Source organism: Pelodiscus sinensis, chromosome 9, assembly GCF_049634645.1.
Source record: "Pelodiscus sinensis isolate JC-2024 chromosome 9, ASM4963464v1, whole genome shotgun sequence".
Lineage (NCBI taxonomy): Eukaryota > Metazoa > Chordata > Testudines > Trionychidae > Pelodiscus > Pelodiscus sinensis.
This window is the reverse complement of record NC_134719.1, coordinates 30419947-30437451: the sequence shown is the minus strand read 5'-3', so window position 1 is coordinate 30437451 and position 17505 is coordinate 30419947. Positions and strand designations below refer to the sequence as shown.

At 41.0% G+C, this 17505-nt stretch overlaps 1 protein-coding gene across 1 annotated transcript in view; it reads left to right on the top strand.

Annotated features, from left to right (window-relative positions):
- The window catches only part of ZNHIT6 (zinc finger HIT-type containing 6), a 74039-nt gene that overhangs the window by 44985 nt on the left and 11549 nt on the right, over nt 1–17505 (top strand). Inside the window, exon 9 of the mRNA XM_075936386.1 lies at nt 17373–17497. Within this exon, the coding sequence (XP_075792501.1) occupies nt 17373–17497 (125 nt within the window). The remainder of the gene's footprint in view (nt 1–17372; nt 17498–17505) is intronic.

Genomic DNA, 17505 nt, shown 5'->3' with positions numbered 1-17505 from the left:
GTCCACAGTATATTAAAAGTCCTGTATTAGTGTTTCCAGATATCTTTTATCCTGTGTTTCATTTGATTACATTCACTTATCCAATGGCTGTTGCATCAGTTTTTATCTTCACTACATTATGTCACAAAGTATATTTTGATGCAATGGAAACTCCCTGTTCTAGTTCTGTTTTAAAGATATTGTGCCTTCACATCCATGTTCTGGATCTGGGGGTGGGGGTTGGCATTTTAAACAATGAAGGTTGGAGTAAGGATTCTGCACACTCAGGGTTAGATTTTATCAATTCTGAAATCAGGGTGGGTGAGGGTTCCTCTATATATCTGTAATGTGCCAGTTAGAGCTGTCCTTGTGTAGCTGCTGCTCTGTTTGGAGACTGTGTAAAGTGTTCGTGACTTTCTCCTCCACACCTTTGGCTTGCCAGCTGTGTCAAACAATGAAAGAAGTACCTACACAAATATAAGATATCTAACGAACTCTCTGTATCAGATGAAGGTGTTATGAGGTCCAATGATTCCAAGTTGTGGTTAGAAAAATACAAACTGGAAAAAAGATGCATCTATGTAAGTGTGGGTGATTAATCATTCATTAGCATGAATTACCAAAAGGAGGAGTACATTTGTCATCATTTTGAGTCTTTTAATTGAGAATATTTTAGAAAAACATCCAGACTTTAGTTAAAATCATTAGTAAGAAGAAGATTTCTCTCCATTTCAGGAGTAATGGAGTGAAAATCTGTGACCTGTACTACAGTATACAGAAAATCAGATTACAGTTGTCCTTTCTAGCCTTAAAGTCTATTAATCTGTGTCCTCCCTTGTGCTGATATTTCCCAAAATATTGCTAATCATGCAATAATGCTAAATTTAGCTAGGAATTTTAAGTGGCAGAATCTGTATGTCTGACCTGCAGCTTACAACTGTCTCTACTTCCTTTACAACATTGCCATTCTACCTATATCCCCACGGAATCCCTTTTCTTAAAACCCTTCCCCAATTACAAGGATACATCTCCTCACAGTTGTGTAGTATCTACAGATTCCATTAATTAAGATATTAAATGAAACTTGACTTGACTCCATACTTTGCCATTTTTCATTGTGCTTTGGTTAACCAGTTGGGCAGTTTTTAATCCACATGATCAAACTGTTTTAAGTAATGTTGTACAAAACACTACAGAATATGCTAAAATCAAAATATACTGCATTCTCTTTTTGTCCCCCATTTATTCTAACAGTGAGAGATGTTACTTTTTTTATTTTATTTTTTTTCTTCAAGGTTTTTTGGGGGGAGTGTTGTTTTGTTTTTTGTATCTGTCCATGGCTTTAGTAGTGTAGAAAATTACAATATTTTTTAAGACAAAATTTAATTGATCCTTATGAAATATTTTTTCCAGGTGCTTTTTCTCGTGGCAGACTTCCCTGTAGCCCGTCTAGCCAGCATTAACTCATTTTGTTTCTTTGCTACTCTTGCCTCTTCTATGCTAGCCTTAATTGACTCAGAGTACAGTATTCTTGTTTGATTGCCTTCCTATTTTACTATTCAAAGGGTTGTAATTTTTATCACTACTTCATTGTGAAGCCACATGGCTAATTATTTTATAAGATAATTCTGTCTTAATTATAATGTCTTGTGGAACTCTATATGCCTTTCCTGCAGGTGAATGTTTATGTTTCCTCCCATTGTGCCTTACTAAATTGCCTATTTCAACATTTGTTTTCCTGAAATTTAATTCCTTTGTATTGCTACATTCCATTAACCTGACTGTACTGAATTCAGGCAACTAGCGTTCACTACAGGTTGAACTACTCTAGTTTGGCACCCTCAGGACCTAATTGGTGCCTAACCAGAGAATTTACCAAACTGCAGGAGGTCAATATTGTCTACCAGCAATATTTCCACTGCTTACTGGGTTCTTACAATACATTTAGGGGTAAATTAGAGCTAAATAACAGCACAGAACGCTGAGAACCAGGACTGGTGGCTGTAAACAAAGTTTATGGGACTGCAGGAAACTTGGCCACACCCATGATAAGTGGGCATCTGGCTAATGAAAATCATGCCAGACCATGGGTGTTGTTGGACCAAAGAGTGCCAGACTAGAGAGATTCAGCCTGGAGTTACAGCCTCCTTACTTTTCTCTCCCAAGGGTCCTCACATTTTCTGTTATTCCCTGACAAGTGAAACCAGAATTTTGTCTTTCGATTGAGCTCCATAGTCATGATCCAAAGAGTCCAAACTCTTTATCACAAATTACCCATCACTTTCTGTCAAAGGAACCATAATAGCAAACTCACTATGTTTTGCAGTTTTTCTGTGGTTGTCTTTAGACAAGTTTTACTCTGCTCAGCTTTTTAAGCCATTGACTCATTCTAAAGAAGTAACAAAGGCAACTTTTGTGCATCTGAGATGGCTTGGTTCCGCTCTCATTTTCTTTCCTTCCCATTATCTGGGTTTGTCTATAGTGCCAATTTACTGCACTGTAACTTTCTTGCTCAGGGGTCTGAAAAAACATCCCCCGAGCACAACAAGTCACAGCTCTGTAAAGTGCCAGCATAAACAGGCTCCCCTCATGGAGGTGGTTTACCTAGCATGCTGGGGGACCTCTCTCCCAGCGCTGGTGCCATGACCACTCAGCCACATTGAAACACTGCCACAGTAGTGCTTTAAACTCAGCAGTGTAGACAAAGCCTTTGTTGTCTGGTATCTCTAGACTAACAATGAAAAGCTTATCTGTATTGCGTATTTAAATCTATATTTAAATCTATATTTTCTGAAAGTGATCTAATTTGAATAACTTCAACTGAATTTAAAGAAAATATGTGAAAATATCCCTCCTCTGTTCTGTTGATCCATTTAGTATTCAATATTTGGAAAGAAATTTGCACTTTCTAGTTTACTCGCTCATTTTCAAAGGAGGCGTGTGTAACATGCTTGTGAAGTAGGTTACATCTCCCTCTATAGTCATCAAGGCAATAACTCTCTAGTGCTGTTTTAAGTAAATGGAATTACTACTTTAGCTCAAGTGGTAAAGGTCTCTACTTTTTTGCTGAGAATTCCAGGTTCGTATCTGCATAAAATTACTTTACACAAATCTGTGTACCTGAAAAATGAAGAATGATGACTTACGGATCATCCACAGTGCAGATATTTTATTTAATGATGAAATTATCTTAATTTAAAACATTTTAATTCTTGTAATAAGTATAATAAAAATTACAGTTGTTTCTTGGCAAAATTTTTGGGTCAACTAATTGATAGCAGAAGACAATTTGTTCTAACACCTTATGTTCACTAAGACTCTTTTCCTGAAATTTCCCACCATTGCTGAGGTGGGTGTGCTAGTGATTATGATGAGATAGTAGCCACTGAGATGTCTAGACCTGTTCTGATAAAATTTGTGACTACAAAACTTAAAGAATTTTTAAGTAATTTAAGGCAAAAATTATTCTCAACCCAAAATATAGGGTTTTTTCCTTTCTCATCTAATTCAGAAGTGTATTTTACTACTTACATGTTCACCAAATCATAACCACACGAAGGGTTTATTCACTGCTTAGGAATGAAAGTCCATCTGTTAGTTATTATCTTTTCTGTACTGTAGCACTTGAGAATGAGTGTTTAGGAGAGACCTTGCAAGTGCTCTCTTTGAGGAAAATGTAGACACCCAGAAAGGGGTATAATCCTGTGATCTTTTGTCAGGAAAATTCCACTTACTTCTCAAATTTGTGGGAGTTTGAATGAGTAGTGATTGTAAGATTGGGTCCAAAATTGATGGCACAGGACCCAATCTGTGTGTGTCTTAATTACACTAAAATAGATACTTCTGTTTCCATTCAGGGAAACTTCATTTTAGCAAAATATTAGAGGCGAGAGGGCTTTACTTCAGAACTATTTTAAAATATAGGTACTGCTGGCTAGTGCAAGAAAAACTATTAAAATTGTGAACTATTAATATTTTCAGCTATGAACTAAATGCAATGATTTATCTGATCAAAGATTTTGATTCTAATATGACAATTTTCTATCGTACAACTGGAATTTTATGGGTTCCAGAAATTGCATAATTTCAAGTTTTATCTTCAATCTCAGATTGCAGCACAAAATCAGAGTTCCAGCGGATGACGTACAGGAAGACCTGATCCTAGCAAAGAATTTCCTGCCATTTAAATGAGTGGAGACAGTTACACCACTGAGTTGATAACTGTAGGCTTCAGTGGATAGAATGAACTAATATAATATTACTGTCTACAGAAGGAGATTGGATTTTTATTTATTTGCCTAGGAGATGAAAGAGTGATTTCAGGGTATAAAACTGTAGATTCTTTTTGAGTTGTGGTCCCTATGGGTATTCCATGATCGGTTCGCATGCATCCTGTGAATCTGGGACCAGAAGCGTTTTCACTAGAATTGTCCATAGTCTGCTCCAGTGTGTGTGCATGTTCTAAACAGGTCATAAGAAAAGACCTAGACAGATCACCTCTCCAGCTTCTTTCTGCTGATCTACCTCTCATTGTCCACAGCTTTACTAACATTCCAATTTCCAATCTAGTTTTTTCTGTAAATAGTGTACACTTTATATACTTATATAATTTTACTAGTGGGTAATGAAATTTGTAATCTGGACTGCTTTCCTCTCTTACCCCACAACCATGTGGGGTTCTTAGTATGCTTAAGATTCCAGGTTTCATAATCTTCGTGACCTGCCCCATGGTCTAAAGAGTGAATGACCCCAATGACTCAGGTCTACAGTGCCTTGGAGAATCCCACATTCACTTCAAGTGCAATATTTATTCAATAATCTCATGAATTTCAGTTCTAAAGACATTTGATGGAGTGATCAATGATGGTGACCCTGGGTTGTTTGGTGCACCACCTTTACCACCCTGTAGCTCAGCTAGAACTCTGGCTGGGAAGATGCACCCTAGCTTTGGACCATCAGAGACCAGTCCAAGGACTCTCTTTAATAGGTAATGGCAGGAAGGTAAGGAGAAACATTCTTATAAGCAGGAGAAATCCTCTTCCAAGGTCTCCAAGAAGAAACTGCCTTCCTTTCATTTCCCAAATCTAATGACACTGCACAGATGTGGTACAGATTAAGGATGTTCAGAACTAGTTGACTGTCTGATTAGGAAATGCTTATCAGATAGTCTACTTCCCTCTTCCCCCGCCCCTCCCATTTGCTGTCTCAGTCAGAGACATTAAAGGGGGATAGAAGACTGGGTACTACAAAGTGGCAGCACCGCACAGCTGATTCAAAGGGGCAGCACTATCCCCAGCTGACTCTCAGCGTTTCAGAAGGGCAGCGTGTGGAGCCCAGTTTCCATGTGGCATTTCCCCAGAACCCGGGGTCACCTGAGCTGACCCCGGGTTCTGGGGAAATGTATGGAACCCAGGTCAGTAGGAGAGTCCCTAGCTGACCCGGGCTCCACAACGCTGCCCCTTTGAAAAGCCATGATGGTGTTTCAAAGGGGCAGCGTTGTGGAGCCCAGGATCAGTTGGGGACTCCCCAGCTGATCCCTGGCTCAGTATGGCATTTCTGTGGAACCCAGGATCAGCTGAGGAGTCGCCAGCTGACCCGAGGCTCTGCACGGCATGCAGCGCAGCATGGAGCCTGGGGTCAGCGAGGGACTCTGAGTCTACCGCTGACCCTGGGCTCCATGGCTTTGAAACGCACAAGAGCCTTTGCTGGGGACTCATGTAGAAGTCAAAGCTGGAACCCGCATGCAGCCCAGAGTCAGTGGGACTTCTTTGTGGCCCTGGGCTGCATGCAGAGTTCCTCATTCCTCCTTTGAAATGTACGAGCGCCCCCCTTGGAAAGTCTATCAACTACTCAACTAGTCAATTAACCGCAATTTAACATCCTTAGTACAGATGTGTCAACGGCTCTCCGAGCATGGATCTGAACTAAGGATGACTAATGGATAAGCAGGAGCTTATCTATTAGCACTATCAATTCGTCGCTTCCTACTCCACGGGTCTCTTTTTATTCATCAGACCAGAATTTTCATTTTCAGAATGAAGGGACCCATGGAGCAGGGACCAACCTAGCGCCTTTGCATGCAGCTTTCTTGGGCTGTTTAATGCAGAGTAATAGCTGGGTGTGGAGTGGGGGGTGCAGCGTGGTCTAATGAATAAAAAGCAACCCATGGAACAGGGACTGAGCTAGTGCCTTCACGCAGCTTCCCTGGGATATTGAATGCAGAATGGCAGCTGGAGCAGTTGTGCTGTGAATCAGCATGAGCCAGACTGAGCCCTGCAACTGCCTTCCTTTGTCAACTAATCAAATAGTTGACAGAAAAATCTATCGACTATTCAGTTAGGGAAATAATTGCATTTTAACGTCTCTAATCTGAAACACCAGTGCTGAGAGCCAAGAGCTGCCCCAAAAATGTGGCAGGGGAAGGACACGCATCTGGCTCCAGCAAGATAAAGAAGGGAAAGATTGCCAGCTGTGCTAATGATATAAGAAGAAATACTTGACAGTAGTGACATTCACTGCCCAATCTAATTCAGCACCTTTGACCTCACCAAAAGGCAGAAACCCCTTCCTATTTTCCACCCACCAGACCCAAGTTGCGCTCTTTGATGATCTTGGCTCTGTACTCTGCCTAGTCTCTGATATTGATGGAAGCAGTGTCTCTAGCTTCATATCTGCACCATTATTGCCCCATTCCCCATTCCCCAGCTGAGTTTTCACAAGGCATATGGTGCCAGTAGCTATGCCAGTGGAATCTGGATATTCATACTGTTATGATGAGCTAGAGACTGATGTAGCAGCTCTGAGGCTATCCATCACTACACAGAAATTTCAGCCACTTTCAAGACCTTCTGAGGACCACTGTGGAGTCACTCCAGATTCTTCTGGGGAAAGTCCAGGATTCCACTCCCAAGTGTTGAACATCCTCCAGACTGCAGTACCTATCAAGGTATCACTTCTAACCAATGAAGCTGTACTAGAGCCAATCAAGATAGCCTGGCAGACCCTAGCCCCCTGTGCCCCACTCTTTAAAAAGTGTACCATCTGAAGGAGTGGAATATTTTTCTCACACACCCCAAACTTTTTGGCAGTTCAAACTGGGACAGCCTAATTCTGTTCCTTCCATCAAGGATGCCAAAAGATTAGACTTCTTTTGGGAAGAAAGTTTCTCCTCCATTAGCCTACAGTTTTGCATTGCAGATTATCAAGCATTGATTTCTATATACAACTTTATCAATTACAAAAAATTGTCTGAGTTTACCAACAAACTTCCACAGAAACTCAAAACCTCAATTTCAAGTCATAATTGACAAGGATCAGCTGATACCCAGGTCAGCCTCCAAGCTTTAGTTGATGCTGTGGACAAAGATCTGCAGTGACTTCAGTTTTCATGAGATGGGCTTTCTGGCTTCAGACCTCTAGGTTTCTCAGAGGAGTTTAGGCTACCGTGGAGGACCTCCCCTTCAAGGACAACTATGTGTTTAGTGAAAAAATGGATCCGTTTTTGTACACCCTTATTTGGATCCCACGAAGCCCTCTTCTCCTTGGATATTTACACTCCAGCACTTTGGAGAAGATACTCCAAACCAACCCCATATACACAACACCTTGCAACTCAGCCTTTTCCCGTCAGAGAGCACATGAGACTCCCAAGTGTGATGGGGCATTCCATATGCTTTATGAGATTACATTTATGAATATGACATAACTGGAATATGCTTTATGGAAAATGCCTCATGTAAGGTATTATTGGAAAGCTTGTAATCTAATGAATGAGTATTCCATTGCTATGCATCTATCATTGCTGTATTTGAAGTTAGAAATATGGAGTATAAACCTGTATTAGTAATGCAGTCATGCTAAGTGAGGGCCTTTAGTAGTACTCAAGGAACTTAATGATCCAATACTCAGGACAATGATCTGTGAATAGGTTTGTTTTTCTGTAAGCTTGGGCCTATCATTGATCTTACCAACACATGGAATCCATTTTAAGCCATGTAGTCTTCCACTGAAATTGAGAAAAAGATTAAACTGAACTCAAAGGATTCCCATTTCTTGTGAAATCTGTAAAAAGGTGGGAAGCCAAACAATAGTGATTTTGATTCATGAGTGTATAGACCTCAATCACAGCTGCCTTGAGTAGTCTCTTTTTCCAATCTGAATAATCCTAGTCTTTTTAATATCTGTGTTTATGGAAGATATTTCATAAACATCATTTTTGTTGCCCTTTTCTATACCTATTGTGTTTCTAATGTATCTTTTGAGATGGAGTGATCAAAACTATACAAAATATTCAAGGTGTTGGCACTATATAAATCCATCGTGTGCTATTATGATATTTACTGTCTGATTGTAAATCTTTTTCCTGATGGAGCCTATCAGTGTATGAGCTTTTTTTGACTGCTGGTGCCCATTGTGAAGATGTTTTCAGGGAACTTCCCACAGTAACTCCAAGATCTTTTTTTGAGTGGTAATAGATCATTTAAATTCCATCATTTTGTATGGATAGTCAGGATTATGTTTTCCAATATGCCTTAGCTTGCATTTATCAATATTGAATTTCATCTGCTATTTCATTGCCCAGTCACCTGGTTTAATGAGCTCTCTCTTTACAATCAGTTTTGGACTTAATTGTCTTGAGTAGTTCTATATCATCTTCAGACTTTGCCACGTTACTGTTTACCTCTTCGTCCAAATAAATTATTACTATGTTCAACAGCACTGATTCCAATACAGATCCCCGAGTGGCCTGCTATTTATCTCCGTCCATTCTAAAACTACCCCTACCCTTCATTTCCTGTCTTTTAACGAGAGAATTATCTGAGAGAACACCTTCCTTTTTATGCCTGACTGCTTACGTTGCCTAAGCATCTGGTACGGGACCTTGTCAAAGACTTTCTGAAAATCCAAGTACATTGTGGACCATGTTTATTCACATGTTAATTGTTCCCATTTAGAATTCTAATAGATTGGTGAGGCATGATTTTAACTTTACAAAAGCTGTGCTGACTCTTTCCCAACACATGGTGTGCATCTTTGTGTCTGATAATTCTGTTCTTTATTATAATTTCAACCAATTTTCCTGGTATTGAATTTAAGCTTTCCAGTCTGTAATTGTCAGGACCCTTTTAAAAATATTGTAGTGACATGAGCTATCCTCCAATCCTGTGGTACAGAAACTGAGTCAAATGATATGTTACATGTCAGTTAGTAGTTGTGCAAATTTAGTAATTTCATATTTGAGTTCCTTCAGAACTCTTGGATGTGGTCCTGATGATTTCTTACTGTTTAATTTATCAGTTTGTTCCAAAACATCCTTTACTGACACCTCAATCTTGGTTCCTCAGATTTGTAGCCTAAAAAGAATGACTCAAGTGTGGGAATCTTTTGACATCCTCTATAGTGAAGACTGCTGGAAAAGAATTAATACTGCTTCTCTGCGTTTGAGATATTTCCTCCTTCCCACATGATAGATTTTAGACAACTGTATATCTTCATATGTCATTCAAGATTCAGGATGAACACTCTGGCATCTCTAATCCTCTCCCTAATTGAAGGTGTCATGATTATGAGGGTTAGCCAGCAGCCTGGGGGCTAAGAGGTTAACTGCACCTAGCCAGGTGGAGTGGCCAATAGGAATGTACGTAGGACTTTCAAACTGGGACAAAGGATTTTTGATTTTTCCCTCCTTTGTCTCGAAGAGTTCCCTCCAGCTTCTGAGGGAGACAGACATCTCTCTCTCTCTCTCCATTCTTCACTTTCTGTAAGTAGGATAAAGTTTTGATAAAGCCATTAGGTTTTATTATTTTATGGGTTGGGTATGGGATCTGATGTCTGTGCACTTTTAAACAACGTTTTGGCTTTTCTTTGTAACTAAGTTCTAGGCCCATAGAGTCTCTCCATGTGTTGTTACCTTTCAATCTAGTCATTATGCTTGCAACAGGAAGATTGTGGTGATGATAAAAGCTTTTTCTTTTCTTTTTTATTAACCTGGTATTGGTTAATTGTGTGTCCTAGTTTTTACTTTAGGGATGAGATTTCCCAAGTGATTTCTCCACTGATTTCTTTATTATTACTTGGGTGGTGGCAGCAAAGTATTTTATTCCCAAAATCTAGGTTGTTAAGATTTTGGGAGGAAGTTTTATACCAAAGCCTGGTAGATAAGGTTTTCGGGTACTTTTGCTGGCCCCCACTTCTGCATTTATCGTGCCAGACTGGGGAAAGAGCCATGACAGAAGGCAATTGGAATACAGCTCTTGATCTGAAGGATACTGTGCTAGGGTACCTACACCCTCTCCTCTTTTGGGGACAAGGATGGGGTTATGATGCCCTCGCAGTTATAGTCTCCCTAGCAGTCTTTAGGCTGAAAAGAGTATGGCCCAGAGACAGAAGACCATATGGTGGCCTTTGGGATAAGGGCAATGCAGCCCAATGGCCAGAGTCAAGAATAATAGCCCTTGCATTCAGGGCAGAGTGGCCTAGTGACCAGAGTCAGTGTATTTGCCCTAATGTGCAGGGAAGTGTGGCCTGATGGCCAGAGTCAGTATGACAACCCTCAGGTACAGGGACAGTGCAACCCCATGGCCAGAGTCAATGTAGCAGCCCCTAGACACAGAACAGTTTGGCCAATGGCCATTAGCCCTCACATTACAGGGTCTAATGTAATCCCAAAAGTCCAGGGGGGCTGGGTTCTCAGAAAAAACACCAAATATTGCAAGAGTTTGCAACACTGAAATCCCTCTCAGATTTGGTGAAAAGTTCTCTTTGAAGTTTTAAAAGTAATTAATCTAAAACAAAGTAATGCAATATTCTTTTTCAGAATTTCATCATTTATAAACCCAGGCTGTATCTAGACTGCAGGGTTTTTTCGAAAAAAGTAGTCTTTTTTCGAAAAAACTTGACCTGCATCTAGACTACAGCTGCGTTCTTTCGAAATTAAATCAAAATAACGCGGCTTTTCTTTCGACAGCGGTACTCCTCATTTCACGAGGAAGAACGCCTTTTTTTGAAAGTGCTCTTTCGAAAAAAGGCATTTTTGAATGCAAACAGGGTTTTTTTCGAAAGAGAGCATCCAGACTGCCTGGGTGCTCTCTTTCGAAAAAGCGGCTTGCTTTTTCAAAAGTACTGCTTGCAGTCTAGATGCTTTTTTTCAAAAGAAGCTTTTTCAAAAGTATCTTTGCAAGCCTCTTTCGAAAGAGGATTATTTGAGTCTAGACGTAGCCCCAGTGTCATGATGTTTGAACTTTTGGCAGGTGATTTTTTTTTTTTTTTTAAATATTCTAAGATGCAACATCTTGTTGGTGAGATGAGAGCAAGGATTACTGGAATAATATTTTTAAGTAAGGTCTTGGAGGAGAGAGGACACTTCATGAACAGAAATGGTCTGCTTCAAACCTAAAGGACATCATGAGTGACAGCACAAAGCAGAGAGAAGAGACAAAGCGAGAAGTAAGCGAAGAGGATAGGGAAGAATACAGGAAACAGATCAGTGCCTTTTGGGCCATACTGTTTTAAAACTGTGTCTAATTGCTGGACAGTGATTGTTGTATATCTCTTACTCAAAGTTCTTTTTCAATTCCTAGGTGGTTGGTCACTTTCAGTGAAAAACCGTGTGAACTTGCACTTAACCAGCCAGAAAATGATTTCCTTTGTATACAGGACAATCTTTCTTCCTGCTCTTTCCAGATATTTATATTATTAAATCTGAGCTTGTTTTTGGAATTTTCTTGTAATTGACTGCCAAACAGTGAATACTAGGGATGTTAAATATTGGTTAATTGAATAGTCGATTAACCTCATGAATTCTTATTGCTTAGTCAACTACTCTGTAGTCCCCGGGGGTGGGGCCAGAAGCCAGTGTGCTCCAGCCCCACTCTAGAGGAGCCCCCTGCCACTCCATACTCCTGCCTCTGTATCAGGCAGCAACATGGGGTGCCAGGCAGGAGCTGGCCTGCAAGGAGAGCCAATTTAAAAATTAGCTCCCCTCTCACACCGGCTGCCTATCACCCCGCACTGCTGCCTCTGATACTGAGGCAGCAGCATAGAGTGGCAGCAGCCCTGTTCGGGGAAAGGCTGAGCTCCTGGACCCGGCACAAGCCAGTACTGAACTGGGCTGCCTGGCCACCTGGCTTCTAATATGCTTTAAATACAGAGTCATACCGAGGATAGGTTCTAGACCCGGCACGAGGCTGGACTGCTGGCCTGCCTGCTAAAAAATTTACTGGCAGGTGTGAGTGGCGGGAGACATGTATGTAGTTTATAGCATTAACCTATAAGCTTTTGCTTATCAGTTAATAGATTACACGATTACATCCCTAGTGAATACAGGTGGTAGTGTTTTCAGACATGCGTGCTGAAGGAGGATGGGAGAGATTGTTTCATAAAAATGAGCAACTTGCTCTTTATCTATGTACTAGAAGACTTATCTGGCATTGCCAGGGTCCTTCAGGGCAGGAGTCAAAATGGCCTTGGTAGTTGGGGGAGGGGGCAGTGCAGGAGGCTGGGAGCTGAAGGGGTCTGAGCGTGAGGGTTGAGAGGTGAGAAGGGGATCAGGGCAGGAGATCCTAGACACCAACAGCCTTTTCTCACCCCCCAACCCCACCACCCACCCCTCCTGGTGCTGTGGCCAAGGGCTGAGATAGAGAGAAAAAGGCTTTGGGGTGGGAAGGCTGCTTACCAGTCTGCTGGAAGGCAAGATGGCGGATCCCCATATCTGCTGGCCACTCCCTTGGTAGTACAGCTGTCTCCAGTGGATACTCTGCAGGATACCTCTCCCTTGTGGGCTCACTGCCCCTAGTGGGCACTCAATATTTCCTCCCTCCAAACAGCCCCTTCCTTTCCATGGTATGGAAAACAGTTCCTTTCCCAGCACTTCCAATTGTCCTGGCAAAACCAAACCCTTGCCTTGCTTTAAGAGGAAACTGCATTCCACAATTTCTGGTCTTTGCTCTTACCACTTAAGAGTTCTTGAACAAATAGACAGATGTACAAATCTTTTAAATATGTATAGATTGTGTTACCAGATTTGCCCAATACTCTGGGGTATGCTCATTTATCAGGGTTACCCTTATGGGACTGGGGGAAGGTTAACAGTTCTATCAGTGTGCTGTTGGTGCCTACTTGGGCTCTCATATGGAGCTGAATTCTCCCTGCTGCCAATTCCCCCTCCCACTGGAGCTCTCCTGCAGGAACTAGGTTCCTCAGGATGGGGTTCTTACCACCTTGGCAACACACACAGACACTCACAGCCACTAACAGAGCACGTCTGAGAGGACTGGGTACTCAGCACTCACAAGCTGACCCCCTCATATGTCCCTGGACTCAGCTGGCTGGGTTTCACAGCAATGCCATACTGCACCCTCATGTGCCTTTGGACTCCGTGGGCTGGATTAAACAGCACTTTAAGCTGCCATCCTCATAAGCCCCCAGGTTCAGCACCCCCTATCCCCACTTTCACACCACAGTCATTCACTGGTAAACCACACGATGAGCAAACCCCACAGGATTTTAGGCACTACAGGGATCTTTTGCTTGGGTACAAGAAGCGTTGTTGCAGAGCGAATGGGGAAGCCAAAACAACACCCCTTACGGAAGAGTGAGCAAAAGAGAAAGAAAGAGAGAGAAGCAACCAGTTTAACAATGAAAGTGATTTATTTCTGAGTAGTGAATAGATATCCAACAGTTACAATATTAAATCTAACAATTACAATATTAAATCTAAATTGAAACTGATTACAAACGTTAGGTAACCATATAACAGTTTACATAGGGCAGGGTCAGGAGGCTATGCTTAGAGAGATAGTTGAGAGAGAGAGAGAGAGAGAGAGAGACCTCACCACTCCACGGAGCTTGCACTGATCGGGGTTCCCAGATGATGATGGTAGCCGGGGGTCCAGAGGGCAGGAGAAAAGCAGGACAGAGCCCCCAGCACGATCAGACAGGAGATGAAGAAGTCTCAGTGGAACTGATGCAGTTTAAGTCCAGGTATCAGAACATTTTTCTTGGGGCAAGGAGAGGAGTTTTTATAGGGATAGTTCAAAGAGAAAGAGGAGAGACAAAAGAGACTGATCACCCCTGGTTATGGGTGATGTTCCTTGAACGAGCTCACAATGCAACTTGGCAGTTTCAGTATTTTAGATGTCAATAGGATCGTTACTAGAATTGGTCTGATAATGACTAATTTGGGTGTGAGCAGGCCTAGGTTCATTAGCATCTGGAGCAGGGATTTCCCATCAGGCAGTGCTTCTCTGCTTTCGGTGTCCCATAGTTCAGTGCGGTTCCTGCCTTGGAAGAACTGCTCTCCATTCTGTATGCTAATGAGATGTCCCTCTGTTCCATCTTTAATGCAAATGAGGCTGGGGTGTTTCCTTAATTATATCACCCTTGTCTGAAGCAGTTTAGGTGTGTCTTCCCCGGCCTTTTCATTGCTTTGTCTTTGATTCTAGCAGAGGCCTGAGGGAGGGGAATGGTTTCCATGACTGTCACTCCCTGACTCCCCAAGAGCACAAGGCTGACAGGTGACCATGTTCTGGTTCCCCAAGATTGGTATATAAAGTTGGTATGTTTAATTAAAGGAGCTAAAAAATGTTCCTGGACTTTAGCAGGGTTCGAAAAAGAACTAGATAAATTCTTGGTGGTTAGGTCCATCAATATTTATTAGACAGGATGAGTAGGAATTGTGTCCCTAGCCTCTGTTTGCCAGAGGCTGGAAATGGGTGACAGGAGAGGGATCACTTGATGATTACCTGTTCTGTTCACTCCCTCTTGGGCATCAGGCATTGACTGCTGTTGGAAGACAGGATACTGGGCTAGATGAACCTCTAATCTGACCCAGTAAGGCCGTTCCTGTATATCTAAAGTTTTGTTTTGTTTTTGGGGGTAGAATTAAAAATTAGGCTCCATATATCTTACCTGATTAATATAGTCATGCTAATTTTCTACATTTAGTTTCTAGTTCATGCCGTGTACTCAACTTCTGGTTACTTGCTTGTAACTGCTGTCTATCACTAATGAAATGTACTTTAAAAAAATCAAACTATGCTTCAGTGATCTAACACTTAAATAATTTACTATCATAAAATAGTTGAAAGTACAAAGGTTTTATGCTATGCCAAACTGGACGCTAAAGCTGTTTTGTCTAAAACATGAGATAATGGAAAGTGTATTGTGGCATGTGAATTAGTTTAGCCTCTTTGAGGTAAATGTTTGCTTAACCAGAAAAGAATGTGTTGAGGTCCTTGCCAAAGGAAAGGTATTGCTATACTTTAAATGTGAAGTACTGTAAGTTAACCAGTAAATGTTTTTGTTAATGTGTTTTAATCTGCAAGTTATGAATACATTCATTGAATCAGAAATGTAATATACTGTTATCCTTTTTAAAAGGTTTCAGTAAAAACAGGTCATAATTAATTTGGGTCAAGAGAAATATGAAACCAAATATTTTCTCGATGGTTGAAGTTGAATACGAGAGAGAGAAAAAATAGCTATTACTTGCATGAAGTTTCCTTCAAAGCCAGAATATTCAATTTTTAGCTTACTTTCAGTATTTCTTTTGTCTGTTGATTTCTGTGGTGTACTGAATCACACATTACTACAGATTGGAAGTGTATCTATCAGTAACTCCTTTCATCCATGCAATGTGGCTATTGGCAAAGAAAAACTATATTAAAAATAAATGCTGAGTAAAGAGCAACTAAGGGAAATATCCCTCTTGTACATACAATTTATTACAATTTATTTTGTCTAAACTTTATTTGCCATCAACTGATTCAATAATTTAGTAGTAATTTAATAATCTAATTGCCGTTTCAAAATGGGAGTTGCTTAGATTTCATTGCAGTAATATCTGAGCATTTCTTAGACATTACAGTTGTTTTAAGTATTAGAAATAAGGTTTACTTTATAGAAGACTGGAAAATTCTCCCCTCCCCTCACACACACATACCATCCAGCTTTATTTGGTTTTGAGGTTTATAAAGACCAGAGAGGATATGGTAGTTTTAGGATGTAATTGTAGGGAATCTGCTCAGTTTACTTTTTATTACTGTTGCATTACTTGTGTTACGTAAAGCTGATGTCAGTACTGGCTCTGAATATATCCTTCCTAGAGGGTGAAAAGGCTTCCTTATATGGAAAAGGCCTGCTGATCCAAGTCATGTGACCCAGGCAGAACAGACAAATAAGAGGAGTTTTCTGCTGGGAGTTGTTTGCAGCTGATGCTGTGAGGAGAGGCTTTGGCTGAGGAATAAATGGCAAGATTATGTCATTTTTAAAATATGATTCACATAATGGGGATCATACATTGTCTAAATCGTGTCTCCACGCAATTTTATTTCTACAAGTTAGCTGTAAAAGCCTCCAGTATAAGTTTGTTCTGTTTCAGACTATATGTTTTTTCTTTCTATATAGTAAGTTATTGACAATTTAAAAGCAATTATGTTAAACTGATATTCAGTATTAAGCATGTAAATTACACTTTTAGTATTAGAGCCTACATCTATTTATTTACTTAGCATACTATAATTGCAGTTGGTAAAGGAAAACAAATTGAGCTCTGAATAGGGTGACCATCTGTCCCATGTTTACTGGGACGGTCCTGTATTTAAGGTCTGTTGCCGGGTCCCAACTTTTTTTTTTAAATGGGTGCATTGTCCCGTATTTCTCCTGCAGCAGGGGGCGGGGAGGAGCTGCCAGCACTCAGAGCTTCGGTGGCTGATGCCCCAGCACCAGTGGTTCCTCTCCCCTCCCCACTCTGCATGTTGCGGGGCTGAACTTCATCCCTGCAGGTGGGGCAGGATGGACAGGGAGCTGCTGGCACTTAGAGCTTCAGCCACTGAAATGCCAGCACCGGTGGCTTCACCCCCCAGTCGCTCTTGGGCTGTAGCCCCAAATGCCAGAGGCTCCTTCTCTCCCATTTTCACACACACACACCACCCCCGGGATGGAGTGCCAAGCACTGACGCTTGCCCTCTGTCCCTCACCTGCGTGGCTGGAGACCTGAGTGCCACCCCTCCTTCCACTGCAGGGCTGAAACCCCAAGTGCCAGCCCTTCCCCTCCCCCCCTTGGTATCCCATATTTGGCATGGGGAAAAATGGTCACCCTAGCTCTAATCTTTATTATTTAATTCAGAATCAGTTTTTGGTACTCTTAATTCAGTCTTCAGAGAAACTTTGGGTCACTCATTCCTATTTTCCTATGATAAAGTGTTAAGAAGTTTTAAAACGTTTTATTTAGCTGGGTAGTAATTTTGGCTTGTAATTCAAATTATTTCCAGTTGAAAATTAGATTTACTCTGATTTGCAACTAACAATTATGTTCATTTCTGGAAAATAAGAAAATTCATATTACATCCTTGATGCTATTGAAAGTTAGAATAAACTTTTCAATTTTTTTTAAGCTATGATGAATTGGATACCAGTAAAAGCCTTCGAGATAATTTGAAAGACAAGGTAGTAATTGAGTACCCAACATTGCTTGTGGTGTTGAAAAAATTCAAGAATGATATGGTGGCTCTCAGCCAAGGTAAGCAT